The sequence below is a fragment of the Acinonyx jubatus genome, chromosome B3 (assembly GCF_027475565.1).
Source record: "Acinonyx jubatus isolate Ajub_Pintada_27869175 chromosome B3, VMU_Ajub_asm_v1.0, whole genome shotgun sequence".
Classification (NCBI taxonomy): domain Eukaryota; kingdom Metazoa; phylum Chordata; class Mammalia; order Carnivora; family Felidae; genus Acinonyx; species Acinonyx jubatus.
Window position 1 is genome coordinate 18,635,043 of NC_069386.1, and position 18,496 is coordinate 18,653,538.

At 43.4% G+C, this 18,496-nt stretch overlaps 1 protein-coding gene across 1 annotated transcript in view; it reads left to right on the top strand.

Annotated features, from left to right (window-relative positions):
* The window catches only part of ASB7 (ankyrin repeat and SOCS box containing 7), a 51,848-nt gene extending 46,449 nt beyond the window's left edge, over positions 1-5,399 (top strand). The window contains exon 6 of the mRNA XM_015069009.3: positions 1,971-5,399. Coding sequence (XP_014924495.1) covers positions 1,971-2,110 — 140 coding nt within the window. The 3' untranslated portion in view covers positions 2,111-5,399. The remainder of the gene's footprint in view (positions 1-1,970) is intronic.
* Positions 5,400-18,496: the final 13,097 nt, after the last annotated feature.

Sequence of the window (18,496 nt, forward strand, 5' to 3'; positions counted from 1 at the left end):
GTAGAAGAGAGCTCTAGAGTATCTGATGGGGAACCTGACTTTGTCAATCCTAATGAAGTGCTTTTTTAGCAAAGATTTGGACAATGGAGAAGACAAATCTTGGCGGGAGACACGTGATGTGTATGTGTCACAGCCTCACATAGATCCCAGGGCAGATATCCGTAGATACCCATGCACCTGTTTTACAGGCATTTCCAGGAAAGCAGTAGCTTCTGCGATTCTGCCAAGAGACCATGTCTTAAGCAACTCTTGGAAAGCACATGTTCATACAGGCTTTTTACAGAGCAGTTTAAGGAGCCCTTTTCATTTATGGAGAATTACTTAATTTTGAATAATGGCGATTGCTACAAACAAGGACAGTTCAAGTAAGGGGTATAAAGTACTAAGGATAGCAGTGGTTTCCCATGTAGGGCCTGGGGACCCCTGGAGCTCCACAAGACCCCTTCCCCATCTGAGGTCAGAACAGTTTCCAGAATACTGAGACATTACCTGCCTTTTTCATGTTCCTTCATTCATGAGTATAAGTGGACTTTTCCAGAGACGAGATGATGTGAATTCAGCACAGCAGATTGAATGTAGAAGCGTATATGAGAACTCCACTATCATCTATTAAGCCAGCCTGTTAAGAACTTTGCAAAAATGTGAAAGAATGTCATTCTTCGTATTATTTTTCTAAACGTTGTTATTTTTGTGCCAGTGTTATTTATGGCAACGTGTAATGAGCTTATTTTTATCTTTTTTTAATGAACACCTGTTTCTAAAATTTGCTTTACCTCCTAATTATTGATAGATACAACCCACATAGATGGAAGTTCTTTTGGGTCCTTGATAAATTTTTTAAATGCCAAGAGGTTTTGAGACCAATAAGTTGTGAGAACTGCTGAAGTATGGCATTCTACCTGACTTTGAGAATATTACTTAATCTCTCTGAGACGCAAGGAGTCTGTAAAATGGGGATGATGATCAAAGTACTTCACTCATAAAAGGATGAAACGAGTTAGGGTATGTCAAGAGCTTAGAAGAGTACGTGGCCCGGAGTAAGCGTTTGGCATGTGAGCTTTTGTTATTATTACCATTTAATATGGAAGCAGAATTTATGTGAATCCAAACACGACTGAGGCACTGCTGCTTCGAATTCTTGCCTGTGTTTGTGGTCATCTAAGTCGTTTTGGTAAAATACAGTGTTCCAAAGCGAAAGAAATTGGATTTTGTAATTCTTCTTTTGAGTGGCAGCAGCGGTTTTCATTGGCACATGGCCAGGGTGTGAGGTTTGAAGACACACAGCTTCAGAATAGTGTGTAGTGCTTTCTCCGCCTGCCTCCCTGCCCTCGCAGTCCAGGCCCTCATGCCCACAGCCAAGGTGTGCCGTGTCCGGAATCCTGGCGAGCAGGTACGCCGATGTTGTTTGAGAAAGCTCCCCGGAGATCATGCTATCTCTAGGCTCCAGTGTCCTGGATGGTGAGCTGAAAGGAGGGGCCACACTAGACAGCATTTCATCCAGCCCCCTTACTTTTCAGATGGAGGAACTTTGGCCCAGAGGGATGATTTGTTCATATGGACTCACTCAGCATATTAGAGGCATCCCAGGATGAAAACCAGCATTCTGATTTGTAATGGAAAGAATACCAGCCTTAGAATCAAAAGAACTGTTTTTAGTCTCTGCTGAAAAGCCTTTGGTGGTCATCTGACATTGAGCAGTTTACTCCCATCCTTAAGACTTTGAGTCCTTATATTTGTAACATAGAGATGAAAATATCTATCCTCCCAAGGTTGTGAAAAGCATCAAATAAGACCTCCCACAAAGGTACCCAGGATGTGTCCTCTCAGTAAGAGTCTGTCTGATCCTTTGCATGTGAAGTCCACAGAGGGGCGCATCCCTCTGAAATAAACAGTTGTTTTCAAAACTGAAAAGCCTGCCTTAAATACTGTACTTTGTAGCTTTGTAACAGTTTCTTTTTTTGTCTTTTTAGGACAGCCCAGAAACTTACAGGACCTGTGCCGAATTAAAATTCGACAATGTATAGGCCTTCAAAACCTAAAGCTACTTGACGAACTACCAATTGCCAAGGTCATGAAAGACTACTTAAAACACAAATTTGACGATATCTGATGTACACAGAACTGTGAGCAAGATTAGGAGTTATATTCCAGATACTTAAAAGGCTTTTTGCCTTGCACAAAGTATATCCTATGCAATTTCTGATTTGCTGTGAAGTCAGAAAGCAGGTATACACTTTTAGGTTTTTTGTTTGTTTGGTTGGTTTTCATGGTAGGGGAGGGATTTTTTTTATATATATATATATATATAAACACACACACACACACACACACACACACACACACACACATCCCACATGCTTGAAGGTCTTAATTTGGTTTCTTGGTCCAAGTTTAAGAGGTCCAAGCTTTCTATACAATATTGCATTTACAAAACTTGTTTTTCCAAAATGACACAAGCAGGGCTGAAGTGGAGAATTTACCCTTTCCAAATTTATGGTTTCATGGGCGCGCACGACGGTATGAACCAGCAGAGCACTTGTTAAGGTTTGGAGGCACAGCTCCACCTGGGGTGGGGGGGTGGGGGGGACCCTGGGTTCTACTGGAAAATGCCCGAAGAAATTTTTAAAGTAATGCTGTCACCTCATTCATTTTTAATGAGTACAAATTGGCGGTTTCAAACTGTTCCTTTCCTAATTAATGTAGCTTTCGGATGACATAAATCCAGTACCTCTGCTTTCCTGTTGGTGTGCTCTTATTTTTTAACTTATTTTTTTAACAACTGTAGTACACTACCCGGAGACATTGGAACTCGACTTCTGTCTCTAGTTGAATCGTGCTTTTAAAAAAAAAAATTAATGGAAAAAGAAGATAACTTTATAAAGCCAGTGTGTTCTGTTTTTAAAACAGTGCCTCCGTGCAATACTCTTTCTGGTGTATTTTATCCATTATTTCACTTGATGTTTCTCATTCCACAACCGGCTCCAACATGCCCACAAGGACAGGAACCTCTACTTTTAATTTTAATTGCAGAACCATAGTGTGTCAGTTGCAATTTCCATTGTAAGCTTTGTCGTTCACTTTAAGCAGAAAATTTCATATCCTGGTGGTAGAGTCTTCCCTAAAAATAGCCCAAAATATTGTCAAACCATTTGGCTTTAACGGTTCAATAATTCGGGGTGGTTTCATGGTGTTTTCTTTTTTTCTTTTCTTTTTTTTCCTCTTCCCAGTTTAAAAAAACGATTTCTAAAGGGTACAGTTTCGAATGGGTGCGCAGTTGTAAGTCTGGTTAATTCCTGTTATGCTAATTAAACATTTCCTATTCATTTTAAGGTTATGCACAGTGAAACTCTTCTGGACGGTCGTTTTATTTTCTGGGTTGATTGGGCATACGTTTGCAGTGTAAACATGGTTATGATAATGTGTAACAACGGGAAAGGTTCCAGAAGCATTAGGGATCTATGATGATGCCCTTAGAAATGTGTTCTGTGCTTGATTTGTCATCATATTGGTTTCAGAAGAACCTTTTCAAATATCCCAGTATTGTTCTTAGTGCTTTGGGAAATTTCAAAATATTTACACACTAGTAATAAATTTGTTATCAGAAGTTTACAAGATGAAGGGCTTCTCTCGTCTGAATTTCTGGTTTTAAGTCATTCAGTATAAAACGTTTTCATCTGGAAAGTGCAAGCAAGAATTAAGAATCTACTCTGGCTTTACATTTTTTAGAGAGCCAGCAGTGCCATTTTCTCAAGCACAAAGTCTGTTCTCTTGGATGCGGAGTAGCTTTGGTGTTGGAGTATCTGATCTGCTGTAGGCATTGCATAGGTTTATGAAGAACAAGAACGGGCAGCTTTGGAACCAATGATTTGGGGATTGCTGATGGGGTACATGGACTCTTTTGCGGGGAGCCAGTGAGAGCGTGGCCAGTTTTATAACCATTCCAAAACTAACTGGAACCTGATAGATAGAAATGGGTCATCTCCATCTTCCAAGAGAGAGAGTCCCTTTTGGAAGTCAACTGTGTTCTCATTCTTTTAACCAGTGCCCAAGTCAGAACTGAGACATACTTGCAGCATCAGGGGCATGGCATGGCCAGAAATGAATTGAGTGTTACTTCCCCCTCAAAGCCCAGGCCTTAGGGAGGCGAGGAGCCGGGAGGGCGCCTGGGACCCTGCACTCTGAGCAGGAATATTAACATTACCGTCACACAGGGCTTCTTTCCTCAAACGTGTGTATTCATTTATTCAGGTAAATTAAAATGATTTCTTTCCCCAGCCATTTGGAGGTTTCCAAACTAAGTTAGCCACTGAGTTTGAGTCAGGGAATTCCAAGTAAGATCAGATTAAAGTAAATTCTTTGTTCTGTATTGCTGCTGCAACTTCGGAAAAAAATTATGAGAGCTCTTCCTGGAATTGAAATTTCTATTTAATGAAGAAGTGGATAATTCCATTGTTTATTGTTTGAAGTTTGATTTACCTGGAAGCTTAAAGAGAATGTTTTGGTTTTGTTAGTGAAATCCCAATCACATACGCTATTCAACCACAACTAAAACTTCAGTCTCAAAGGTGGTAACCTGTAGAATACAGGGACAAACGTGCAGGTCCGCATTTGAATTTAATTGGCAGGGATGCATTCTGTGGTCACGTCATGAGTAGAGAGAACAAGTATTTTCAGAAGATCAACTGATTGGTTTTTCCTGAATCTTCACCACAGTGTTCCAAACATTATCAAATTTGTCACTGAGCCTTCTATGTTCCTTTTGGAATTTATTGTTTAAACCTATTCTTAAACCTTTATAAAAATATATTTGGCAAGTACACCAAAGAAACCAACTCATAAAAGATTATGATCATTAATGAACTGCCAACCTCATCTTTTGAAAACAGAAGATTTTTTTTGTGTGTAAATATTTGTGTTTATAAATGTACAGCAGAGTTAAGAGTGTTTTTTAGGTTATTTAATTCCCATATTTCTAAACTATTTACTACAGAATAATCCACGCTTGTTAGTTTGGAGGACTTGACTGTTTTGTTTTTTTTAATTCATTATCAGTCATGCTTGGAACAGCATTTCCGCTAGAGAATTCAATGTTCTGGCAGGAGAAAGAGTCCACATCTGGAGCCTGAGGAGTCTAGAGTGATTTGTCAGACGCACACCCTAAGAGACAAGAATGTATAGTTTCATTACCAGAGTGGACCGTATGCAAACAGATTCTAACTTCCCTGCAGGTTTGCTCAGTAGCCCAGAATGTGATTGGGATGAGGCCCTTTGCCCACAAATTTAGCTTTCATGTAACTCCTAGTGTTATATCATAATGTATTTTGTTCTTCCTTTGTAATGTAAGTTTTGCTTTGGGTCAATTTGAATTAAAAAAAAAAAAACTTAAATCTGGTTTAAAACCCTTTCGGAATTGTGTTTTATTTCTAGTCTACCTTAGCTTTTTCATATTCTAGGCTGTTCGGTGAAAAGAAACGAAGATCTGTCTTTCATTCATCGGCATTTTAGATCATTGGGAACTGTATGGAGAGCGTGATCCAGAAAAGAGCATCAGGTTAGATCAGAGAAGGCAGTTCTTGCCCCCTCCCCCAATCACTTATTTCGCCGTGTTCTGCATGTACTACCACAAAAGAGTGTTGATTGAGCACTGAGCCCTTTTGGGCCCAATTCACCTCTGCCTCATGCCTGCCACACCTTGACTGAGCACAGAGTTCGGACCACATTGTTTCTAAGCACAGAACAGAATGATGAATTGGAGGTAGTTGATTAGTCTGCAGGAGATAGAAGCAAGACAACTCTGATTTCACACTTCCTTTATGTAATATAAACACAGTTTGATTCAGGAGAGACTTCACACTACTGTGAGTGACGGTGTGCTGAGGAAAAGGGAGGGCAGACAGTTGAGACGGAGCACCCCGATGCAGAAATAACCGATATTTTGCAACTAACTTTGTTGAGGACTTGTCCAGGGTTTGGCACAACCAAAGGCCAAGAATGGGACATTTGAAACCACTCCTAATGATCAGCAGGGGAGTTCAGATGTGAAAAATAGCTGTGTTGCTTGGAAATCTTGAGGTCATTCCTTTTCCAATATGATGTAAGTAGTGTTTTGTTTTTTCAGCTGACAATTTACAAAAATGGCTTACTAGCTATTGATAAAACAGATTATCTACTTGATAAAAAAATATTTCCACATCCCATGTAGCTGCGTTTCAGAGAAGAGAGAAAATGGATTTGTATCTGCTGCCTGTATTTATGTAACATAATGTAACTGTGTTCTCTTAACACGTCTTACAAATTTTGATGTTAGAACTTATATGAGCTTAAATACCAATAAAGATTTTAAATATCCACTGCCAGATATTTAGGCCCGAGTTGCTCTAGACTCCTAAGATACAAAGGTAATTGGTCTTTATTCGGTCATTAGTTATTTGGTCATTACCATTGAGATGTCTTAAGTGGTAGATAACTGAGGTGTCAAGTCGGCATATGGCACTGCTGGATCTCATGACTTTTCTTGTACGCTGCTGGTAAATAGTATTTAAACTTTTGTAAATATATTTCTTTACTAAGGGATCATGATGCCTTTTATAGGTATTTCTTTATCTTCCAGAAGAACTCTGTGATTCCTGAGCGACAGTTAACATTCTGAATCCCATTTGGAAAGACTGAGGTGATCTGCGGGAAGGTCCTGTAAGAGATGGTCGGTGTGGGAATGAAACCCTGAGCTAGTGCTGCTGCTCCAGTGCTTGGTCTCTTGTCCTAAAGGAGTGTCACACTCAGTATTGAAATGTGCTCTTTTGTTTCATTCATTCGCTGACACCCAGAGTGCCTTGTGCTGCGTTTTCCATTGCGCATCCACAAACCATGCAATTTATCAATTCTGAAGATCCATTACGGGTAAAGGATCAGATTCCAGGGAATTACTCTCTTCTGTTGCAGATAGGACCTTAAAAAAAATTCATATAATTGTTTGTTGTTACTATAAATACGTTCTGAATCTTGGTTTATTCCAGCATCTTAAAAATCATGCTTAGCACATTTTTTATGTTTCCTTTTAATTAGGTAATTGTTTCACATTAGTTAAGTGTGACTTCTTTTACGTTACACTAAGTAGTAATGAAGTGATTCACTTTTCTCTGAAACAGTATTTTATGAATCAGAAAAGAAGTGGCTTAATTTGGACAACAGGACCTAGTTGAAGTTGAGAGACTCGGTCACGTGATGAGTAGGCTGTGCCTTTGTGACTGACACAGAGGTAATCCAGCTGCAGGGAGTTCCTATTTTATCTGGCAAACGGAGTCCTATTTTTCTTGCTGCTCAGGCTTGAAGCTAATGTTGCTTTTCTTCCTCTGATAGTGTTGGGTCAGGTCACTGCTCAGTTTTCTTTTTCTTTACTAAAAAAAAAAAAAAAAAAAAAAAAAACAACATTTGTAGGGGTAGGGCATGGGTTTACAGTACATGACCAATTTGTATTTCTCTAGGGGCTTTCTAGGTTTTCCCTCTCTTAGTTCTGGCCACTTAACCCTTTAGCGAAGTACATACACGTGCACAAGGTATGGCCTTGGCCACACCAGGTTGCTTTTGTGTGCTGATTGTAGAGTTCCCAGATTGTTTGTTTTTCCTGCCTTACCTGGGTAGAATTCTAGCTTACTACCATTTAGGAAGAATGCCTAGCAAACTAGTCAGGGCTACATCCATCTGTCATCTTGGGTAGCGCCACAGAGGAACAGATTGCATTTCTTCTTGGTTTATTACCAGTGCTCTTAAGAAACCATTTGCTGTGAGTTCTTTGCACAGTGAGTTCCTGGGGGACAGATCCCTGGCCTTATTTGCCTAAATCTCAAACAGTTCCCTTAAAGCCTCCAAGGAAACCAGGGACAAGTGGATGACAGCATCAGCTTTTCTCAGCTCCAAATCTCAGGTAAGTGGAGTCCTCATTCCTGCCAGTATTGCCTTTTGCTGTTCCTTCCTCCTCCCCTCTGTCCGCATCCCTCTGGCCTCCCCTCCACCATCGTCACTGGGCAGCGGACTCACATGATCAACCATGCGTGACACTGTGATGGCAAGCTTCCAAAGAGAGACTGCTGGACTCTGGCTGCAGGGAATTCTGTCTACCAGGAGACTGCGTCCTGAGCTGGCACAGCGCATCAAGCTTCTTGAAGGATTCCTGTTCCCATTGGGGCAGTGGACACTCCATGTATGTCCAATTCAGCATGTCTAGACAGGGAGCCCCGACTCACTGTGTATCTCCGTGGGCTACAGCCATGCTTAGAGCTCTCCTCAGTCCTCAGGGCAGCTAGATGGGGACCGAGGCAGAACCCCTGGCCCATCACTACCCGCCATGCTCAGCCTGCAGAGCACAAATCGTATCACTTTCTATGTAGTAGGAAAGCACCAGCATAGGTGGCTCTTTATGTTCTTTAACCTTCTCCTGAGTGCCTCCTTGGCATGGTGCCTCACAAAGTATTACACAATCAATATTTTTCAAATGACTGAATCTCGTCCAAACCCTTCCTTTTACAGGTGGGAAAGCTGGGCAGTTGAGAATGGAAGTGATTTGGTAGCTGTGGCCACGCACGTAGTGACTGGCGGTAGGGCATCGAAGCCAGGCTTCCTCAACCCCTGAGTTCTCCGGCCCTCCCAGGACTAGCTGGCTCTCCTCTCACTGGCACCAGTTGCTTCCCATGAACAGCAATTGACCCATTGTTCACACAGCAATGATGGGATGAGACACACTTTGGCAAGAGTTGGCAGGGCTCGGGATTTTCTATACGTACTTCCTAGATTTAAAGCCCACACATCCATACACTGCCTGTAATTTCCTACAGAATGTTTTGTGAAACTTCCATTTTAGCCTCTGCCACAACTTTTTGAACTGAAGAGAAACGACTACGATTCTGGAGATGCCCTTAGGAAGTACACTGCCATCCTTGTGAGGGTGGCAACAGAAATTCTCGGCATGCTGTGTTTCTGTTTTGCACTGCATGTTTGCAAGATGTCCCATAACTGGATACATGAGCCTGTACTGAGACCCCTGTGGCATTCAAACTCAAGCTTTTTTTTTTTTCCCTTTCATCTTTGATGCAGGCAACTAAGATTGATAGATGTTCCCATCCTTCCATCATATTTTATGATCTCTTACATTCATGATATACATTCCCATTGGGAGTTAAGGAGACCTGCCAAGGAGTAGAGGGAGGAACTTGGATATTTCATCTTAGCAATAAGGTTGAGTTGAAATAAATATCCTTGTATCAGATAGCAGCTAATTGTTGTGTACACTTTAAAATAGAAGCTTCTTTAAAAAGTAAAATAAGAAATAGTTGTTTTTTATCTGGAGGCTTCTGAAGTTTGTATGTAGGGTGCTGATAAATTTTCTTAGGGATTAAATCATTACCTTCAGCAATTAAAAAGTAAAACTTGCAGATTTAGAGGTGGGGGGGACCAAGTGTCACTACTGACATGGAAGGTGTCATGTTAGTTTAACCTACAACTATATGGCCAACTAATCTTTAAGAAAGCAGAAAAAAAATATCCAATGGGAAAAAAGTCTCTTCAACAAATGGAGTTGGGAAAACTGGACAGCAACATGCAGAAGAATGAAACTGGACCACTTTCTTTGACCATACACAAAAATAAATCCAAAATCAATGAAAGACCTAAGTGTGAGACAGGAAACCATCAAAATCCAAGAGGAGAACACAGGCAGCAACCTGTTTGACCTAGGCTATAGCAACGTCTTACTAGACATGTTGCCAGAGGCAAGGGAAACAAAAGCAAAAATGAACTATTGGGACTTCATCAAGATAAAAAGCTTCTGCACAGCAAAGGAAACAACTAAAAGCCAGCCGATGTAATGGGAAAAGATATTTGCAAATGACATATCTGATAAAGGGTTAGTATCAAAAATTTATAAAGAACTTATCAAACTTAACACCCAAAAAACAAATGATCCAGTTAAGAAATGGGCAGAAGATATGAATAGACATTTTTCCAAAGAAGTCATCCAGATAGCTAACAGGCACATGAAAAGGTGCTAACATCACTCATCATCAGGGAAATACAAATCAAAACGACGATGAGATACCATGGCACACCTGTCAGAATGGCTAAAATTAACAACACAAGAAACAGGTGTTGGTGAGGATGCGGAGAAAGGAGAGCCCTCTTGGCACTGTTGCAAAGTGGTGCAGCCAGTACTCTGAAAAACAGTATGGAGTTTCCTCAGCAAGTTAAAAATAGAACTTCCCTACAATCCAGCAATTACACTACTAGGTATTTACCCAAAGAATACTAAAAGACAGATTTGAGAGGGTACATGCACTCCGATGTTTATAGCAGTATTCCCAACAATAGGCAAACTATGGAAAGAGCCCAAGTGTCCCTCAACTGATGGATGGATAAAGAAGATGTGGGGTGTATGTATGTGTAATTATATATATAATGGGATATTACTCAGCCATCAAAAAGAATGAAATCTGAAATCTTGGGGCATCTGGGTAGCTCAGTCAGTTGAGCATCCAACTTTTCATTTGGGCTCAGGTCATGATCTGGTGGTCATGGGATCAAGCCCCAAGTCAGGCTCTGTGCTGGCAGCCTGGAGCCTGCTTAGAATATTCTCTCTCTCTCTCTCTCTCTCTCTCTCTCTCTGTCCCTCTTCTTCCCCCCATTCTCTCTCACTCTCCCTTTCTCTGCCCCCCCCGACTCTCTCAAAATAAATAAATAGACATTTAAAAAAATGAAATTTGCAACAACATGGATGGAGCTAGAGTGTATTAATGCTAAGTGAAATAAGTCAGAGAAAGATACCATATGATTTCACTCATGTGGAATTTAAGAAACAAAACAGATGAACGTATGGGAAGGGGGGAAAGAGGGAAACAAACTGTAAGAGACTCAATAATAGAGAACAAACAGGGTAAATGGAGGGAAATTGGTGAGGAATGGGCTAGATGGGTGATGAGTATTAAGGGCACTTGTGATGAGCACTGGGTGTTGTATGTAAGTGATGAATCCCAGAATTCTGAAACCAATATTGCACTGTATGTTAACTAACTAGAACCAAAATAATTTTTTTTAAAGGAAGGGTGTCCAATTATTTTACCCTAATTCATCAGCCTTTAAAAGTATGATGCTTTATTCCAGAAAGTATCCATGGAACATTTGGAGGTCCCATGGTTAAAATCACAGCAGACATGTCAATAAGGTGGTCATTTCACTTCCAACTTCCTGTCAATCCCAATTCAGGGTAGATTTGAAAGTTACCACCACCACCACCTCCCTACCCCTGGCAGGTGTTTCTAAGGCATGAGTTGGAGGGCCATTAGGGTCTCCACCTGCTGGGGTAATACCAGTAGTGGAGAGATGAAATCCCTCGCCTCACACCTCCTCATGGGAACAGCTCGTCCGGGGAGGAATGGGTTCAACACATGGCCACAATTCCATAACAAAATCCAAGATACACCACCAGGAGCCTAGAATTGAGACAGCCAGAGCTGGTAGCAGTCTCTTCCTTACCTTAGAGCCCCTTAAAGAATAAGGAATGGCCTCACCTGAGTCACAGAAGCTGTGGGCCTGGGATGCAGCAACTTGCTACAGCCTGTTGAGCACACTTGCCTTGACTCCTGATTCCTGTTCAATCTGTCCTCTGGTGTGTCTGTCCCATAATGCATAAGTGATGAATGTGTTAACACACCCCACAAAAGCGTGTGTGTGTGTGTGTGTGTTATTACTAAAATAAAGCCTTAGATGAACAGAGATGAGATTTTGATCAAAGAATAGTGTTGGACAGAAAACTGGCTCTCATGGAAGTAGGGCAGGCCTGCGTGCCTCTGCAGAGGTCAACTCTGATTGTGTGTCATGACGTGAGCAGGACTTCCGTGTTAGGGGCCTGAGGATTTATAGTAACCGGTTAGTCAGGTCTAGAAGGGGATGGGAAACTAAGGCAAGGAGGCAGTGGAGGGGCTGGTGCTCAGGAATGAGTGTTAGCTGGGAGATCTGTGGTGGGGGGAGCAGGGCAGAGGTGTCCTGTCCTATTGGACACCCAGCCCGAACCCAGGACAGTAGTTGGGATTGCCTCTTGGGACGGCTTCTCCAAGGCATTCCTGTTCCAGTGGTGAGAATGCCCTTCCCCTCTGCTTCCTTCCCTTGGGAAGTCATGATTGGAGAGATTGTCCTGCAGTTCCTCTTTCCAAGGGGGAAACCGGTTTGTAGGTTTGTCTCCACCTGCCATGTTGGAAGCCCCTGGAAGGCAGGGATCTCGCATTGGGCTTTGTGGCCCAGCAAACAATGCCTGGCTGTAGTCATGGGACCTTGTAGATGGTGAGGGAGGGAGGGAGGGAGGGAGGGAGGGAGGGAGGGAGGGAGGGAGGGGGTATAACAGCCCCTTGAAAGCTCTGTTATTAGGTAAGAAAATTGGAGGAGAACCAGTGTTCGATTTGCTCACATAGATTCCATTAAGCTACCATTTATTCTTTGTCGATTCTCACCAGCACCCTGTGAGGTAGGTACTTTGATCGTTTTCACAGCTGAAGAGGCTGAAGCTGGTTCTTCCCCACTCCAGTTTGCCTGTCAAGCTCTGCCAGGCCCTGGCCCACCCACCCCACCAGGGTGCCTCCTCCCCAGGGATGCTTCCCAAGCCTCCAAACGGGCCTCACTCACCCTTCCCTGGGCTCCTCCAGACATCTGTATTGCCCCTGTTATCACAGATGCCACCCACTGTCTTGTTCATTGTGTGCACGTGTGTTCCTGAGGGTTCTTAATGTAGAACCTATGAAATCTAAGTGTGTGACATATTGTATGGGTGCGCATGTGAGTTTTCTAGGGAAGAGGGTCTGGGGTACTGTCAAATTGTCAAAGGGCCCTGTCATCCCCTAGTGTCAACAAGTGGCACATTGACCCTGTGGTAGTTTCTGAGTGTGTTTCCCTGCCAGCCCAGTACCAAGGGCAGCTCCTCGACCCACCTCTGGGGCCCTGCCCATGTATTTGGCCTAAGTCCTGAGTACTCCGCGCTGAGCCAGGTGATGATGGCATACACCTCCTCCTGCCTCCTGGGCCCGGAGTTCCCACGTGGCCCTGACTGGGCTGGGGTGTGAGTCGGCTGCCTTGGTCTCCCTTCCTCCCCCATCTTTCTTCTCATCTCCTCACTTAACTATTTCCACATGAGTCCTAAACCGCCATCTTCAGTGAGAAGGTCTTAGGGAGCAGAGAGTTTTGGGGCAAGAAGGGGCCTGGGGGACCCCATTCTGTAATTTGGGGAAAGGAGAGGACGCCCTGACTAGAAGAGTCTGGAGAGCTTGCCCGTGGCCTCGCAGCAGATGATGGTGCCAGCCAGATGCTGGGCCCTTCTTGCTGGCCGTCCACTGTGCTTCCCTCCACCCAACATCTGCAGGCTCCCCAGTTACCTCAGAGAAAAACTCGGAGCTTCGAGGGGAACAACAGCAATGCTGACTCTTCCGGATGATGAGCCATGACATTACTGTCCTGAGAGGCCCTCAGAGGGTTACTGTGGCCAGAACGGGCTCTACTGTGGCCCATGGGTGGGGGTGCTGGCACTTTGGTTCACAGCCTTCAATTGCTTGCCTCACCCTTGAGCTAGGCTGGCTCCCCACGATGTATACCCCCACATCACATCCTCTCCTGGGCACCTTTGTGAGTTAAGATAAAAGGGCTAGTATGTAGGCTCCAGTGTGGAACATCTAAACCCTATATTATATGAGGATCCTGGCAATCCCTTTGAGAATTCTGTAGAAGCACTTACTCACCAAGCCTATAATTAAGTAAGTGGCTAGCTTCATGGAAATGCTTGATGTTTAGGAACTTATTACAGGGTTTCAAAAAACGAAAAGAAAAAAAAAAAAAAACCTGACCTGAGATTAACTGATACTATTACTTCCTTCCCCATATAATAATTTTTAAAATTAAAAAGTGCTTTAATCACTTTGTTTTAATGGATAAAAATAAAATGCCTGCTTAGTAGTTTCTAACTCATCATCTCAATGATATAGAAGTTGAGATACTCCTCCAGTCGGACTGTGCCCCTGGAAAACTGTATGAGAAAGCTCCTTCCTGAGAAGAGTCCCTTGGTCTTCCTAACACAGTGGAACCCCAGTTGAGTTCTGCATGGGGGATCCCTTATGTAACATCCACAGACCCCACCACTGTTGTCTTTACTGAGCATGTTCACAAAGTCCCAGAAAAGTTGAGAAATCCAGTTGAGAACTGCTGGCTCATTCAATCAATACATACATATTTATATATATTTTAGCACCTGTGCTGAGGGGCCAGCATAGTGCCAGCATTCAAGGAGCCAGCTGGTGATGGAGCCCAGGTGACAGATAAGAGATAATGGGGTGGGGAATTGCGGGAGAGGAAGAAGCAGGGCTGGTGTGGGGAGGCCAGGCTGTGTGGAAATCAGGTAGGGCTGTGCTTGCCCAAGGGCTTCCATGTTTTAAATTCAAACTGTACACCATTCCTGGAGTGTGGAATTATGGTACTCCACTGTATACCTTGAGTGAGAAACAGAATCCCCCAGAGGGCTTGTTAAAATATCACTGAACTCCACTCCCAGAGTTTCTGATGCAGCAAGTCTGGGGCAGGGGGAAACTCAAGAATCTGCATTTCCAATGAGTGCCCAGGTGATGCTGATGCTGCTGGTCAGCAGACGACACTTAGAACCACCACAGACAGGTATTACCTCAGGCTTTTGCATGACAAAAGGGAGAAAAGATAACAATCCAACAGTTAGTATGAGATATTATAGAAACCACCTTCCTACTTGTCCATGAGTTGTGAATAAAGGAGATCTAGTGATTCTCAGAAACCACAGGTAAAATGAGTCCCCTTTATGGGCCAGCCTGAATGGTTCTATATGTATTGTGTTAACAAAGAATAAAAATCTCCCCCCTTACAAGCTGACTGTACGTCTGGTCCTTTATGTCTCCAATTACCTTTTGCAACTACTTAATTTAAGTTGGGCACAGACAAAACCAGTAGCCTGTAGTTCTGCAATCCTTCTGTTTTTGTTCTTCAGCCTAGTTAAGCAGCCTGTAAATAATATGGCTGCCAAACATTGGTAATGACAGTCGTAGCCTGCTCTGGGGTGGGGGAGACCGTGACTCTAGCTGCTTCAGCCAGCATGTGCTTTGGCTCTACCCACGAGGCGAGCTGCCAATGGCGTGTCCCGAAGATGGAAAGAAGCATCAGCAGGGATGCCCCAAGCCAGTTGGGCTGGGGGCAGCCTGAGCTCCCCATAGTAGCCTGAGGAAACTATTGCACCCGCAAATCCTTTCCTAGCCCCGGGATGCAGCGTGGGCTTCTTGGAGACTAAGTTGGTATTACCCATTTTAAGACATATACACACACACAAAATCATCAGGAAATGAGTATAGCTTTGCACGGGGTGCTGCTACTGCTGGTTCAGGAGCCACTCTGAGAGCCACCAAAATGGACTCATCTCTGTATGGAATCTACCTGCTAAAAAAAAAGAATTCATGGTGTTCCCTCCTCCCTACCATGTCGTGTTTTTTTTTTTTTTTTTTTACAGTTTAGTTGAATTTGTAATTGTTATACAAAAAGCTTTACGTATTTAATGTGTACAATCTGATGAGTTTGATTGTTCCCATTGGAAAGTTGGAAAAACAGACAACTTGAAGGAAAGGCAGTGTTCAGAGTTTGTCCTCATGGTGCAAGAAGCTGCTACATGCAACTCGGGACTTGGGAGAAGTAATGAGTGTCGCTCTCAAGGTTCCAGTCTCAAGGGGCAGGGGGCCTGGGGGGGTAGGAGAGCAGGTTGAGACACATGTGGCAAAGACAATAGTGGTGTTCCCAAAGGTTCTGAGGGAACTTCCCAAGGGACGCTTTGCCTACCCCTTGCCCCAAAGCCTGGCCCCAGTGGGTCTTGGGACAGTGGCTGCAGGTGACTTGTCCTGCCCATCAGCCATGTAGCCTCTGCCTGATGATGATGCAGCCTGTGTAAATGTGAGGTAGAACGGGGGCTGGAAGTCCTTCATCAGGCAGAGGTGCTTAATAAAATATTCAGGGTCTCTGATGCCTTGGAAGGATTTCAGCAGGTCTATTCTCCAAACCCTGTATCTCCTGTTTGCCTAAGTATTTTTCTAAAGGAAAGTGCAGCTGAATCCCTGGCCTCCTGGTCCAGGACAGACAATCCTGTCCTGCTATTATATTGGTTTTACTTGTCTGGTTTTGGTTGGGAGACCAAGTGAATATGACAAAACTTAGATGTGCAAAGTTTAAATTTTTTGTGTTTATTTTTAAGAGAGAGAAAGAGAGCATGAGCAGGTGAAGGCAGAGAGAGAATGGGAGACACAGAATCCGAAGCAATCTCCAGGCTCTGAGTTGTCAGCATACAACCCAACACGGGGCCTGAAGCCACGAACTATGAGATCATGACCTGAGCCGAAGTCGGACCTCAACTGACTGAGCCACCCAGGAGCCCCTGAATGTGCAAATCTATTTTCACATTGCAAATATTGTGTTATATTTTCCCCCAAAACACAAAGGAAAATTGTCTTCTTGCCAGCTTGATTGTACGTTCTGTGTGGGCTGGCCCTGGTTTTTCCTTAGTTCTTGGATTCCAGCACAGAGCTTGACACATAGCAGGCATCCATTCATGTTTTAGCCTACTGAGTTGAGGAAACACTCTTAGCATTCATCAGTTAACACAGTTACTAACGTGGCGTGGTTTCTTTCTTTTACACACTTGTATCCAGGGCCTCCTGAATACAGTGCACTGCAGTCAGCCCTCAGTAACCCAAGAGGAATGGGATCAGGAACCTACCTTCGAATGTTTAGGTCCTTGGAGAGAAGAGATGGTGAATGAAAATTACTAACACGATGGAAAACAGGAAGGACCCTGAAGAACAAGAGATAAAGGGCTGCCGCAGAACACCCTGAATTGTAGCTCCCGAGATCCAGCTCCCCATTCTTTCTGATTAGCTTGCTAGAGATAGAATGATCCATGACTTGGGATTCACACGGCCTGGGCTTATCTGGCTTTGCTGGTAACTGGCAGTGTGACTCTGGACAAGTCATTTGCCAAGGATTAGAAGAGATGCGCTAAGGGCTCCCTGACCTGCCATACTGTATGATTCTAAGTTACAGAGAAGACAGGAGGGGAAAGAATGGGCACCTAGAGCAGCAAACCAAGCTGTGAGCCCCAGCCGGGTTGTTTGTTTAATATACTCCCCTCCCCACCCACCCATCCTATTACCGCAGCTTATTAGAGGTGGTTTATGAAAAGACTGGAATCCATGCTCCGGGGTCTGCACTGCTCTGGCGGAGGGTTTAGCACCATAAAACTCACTTTGTAAAAGTGCAGCAGCTGTGATAAATAAGCTTAAGCCTCAGTAATCACTTTTTCACTTTTACCAATTACGCTAGGCTGCTTTGTGACAGAAGTTAATGCCAAGTAAGAATTTTAAAGAAGCCTCATTTTCCTTGTCTAATTAAATTAAGTACTTGAAAGGTGATTCACATGTTGATTTTCCCCCCATTAGTCAACTGAAAATTACAGGGTCTTTTAGGAGTTGAAGCCACGTGATTCGCAGGCTCAGCCTCTAGGGTCAAGGAGCCCTCACCCCTGGACGCTCTCCTGCCGGCATCCCACCTACCCATGTTTTGTGTGCAGCTGTCCATGGTGGGGCTCTTGGGCCAGCACTGCCCAGGAGAATTTAGGGAGGGCATGCCTGTTTGTTCTCTAATCCTTCCACAAAATTCTGCATAGGATGCCTTTGTTTCCAAGGTTTTGATATTCCCAACATGCAACAGGTCTTTACAGGGTGAGGAACAAGGACCGCTTCCTCTTCTTTTTTGTTCTAAACCGGCGACAGAATTCACCTGGATTGAGAGATCATTGTGTCAGCATTGCTCAACTTCCTTCAAGGTGAAGATCTGGATTGTTTAAATGCCAGTAGCTCCCGACACCATTTCAACAATGCAGCCAGGATGCTGTACTTTGAAACTTGCAATACTTTTTCTTCCTTATTTTCTGTTTTTACTCATTCTGCCTCTTGTTTCTGAGGTAGCACACAGGTGCATCAGAAGCAGTAACATATTCTATGCATGTATTTCCTTGGACACAGAGAGGCCCTGGGGAGCATCAGGGAGGCTGGCTGATGGCATTGAGTGTGAGCAAACGTGCTTTGCCCACATGTAAGAAGGATCATCACCTCTAAAGTGACTATGTCTGATGTAGGTGTCATGACTGGGTCAAACTGTTCACCATTGTTCATGGCTCATTCCAGGTCTTCCCTCTGATACACAGAATCATTGTGTGCATACTTTGAAAAGTCTTTGTTATTTCAAAATGAGTATATACTCTTAAAATGCAAACAATAAACCAATATTAAGTAAAAAATGAAAGCCCTTGCTTTTCCCTCTCAACGTTAATCATGTAGTGTGGATTCTTCCAAGACTTTGTGCATTTAGTTTTACCAAATAATCTGTCTGCAGATTCCTTCTCTCTATTCATGGAAAC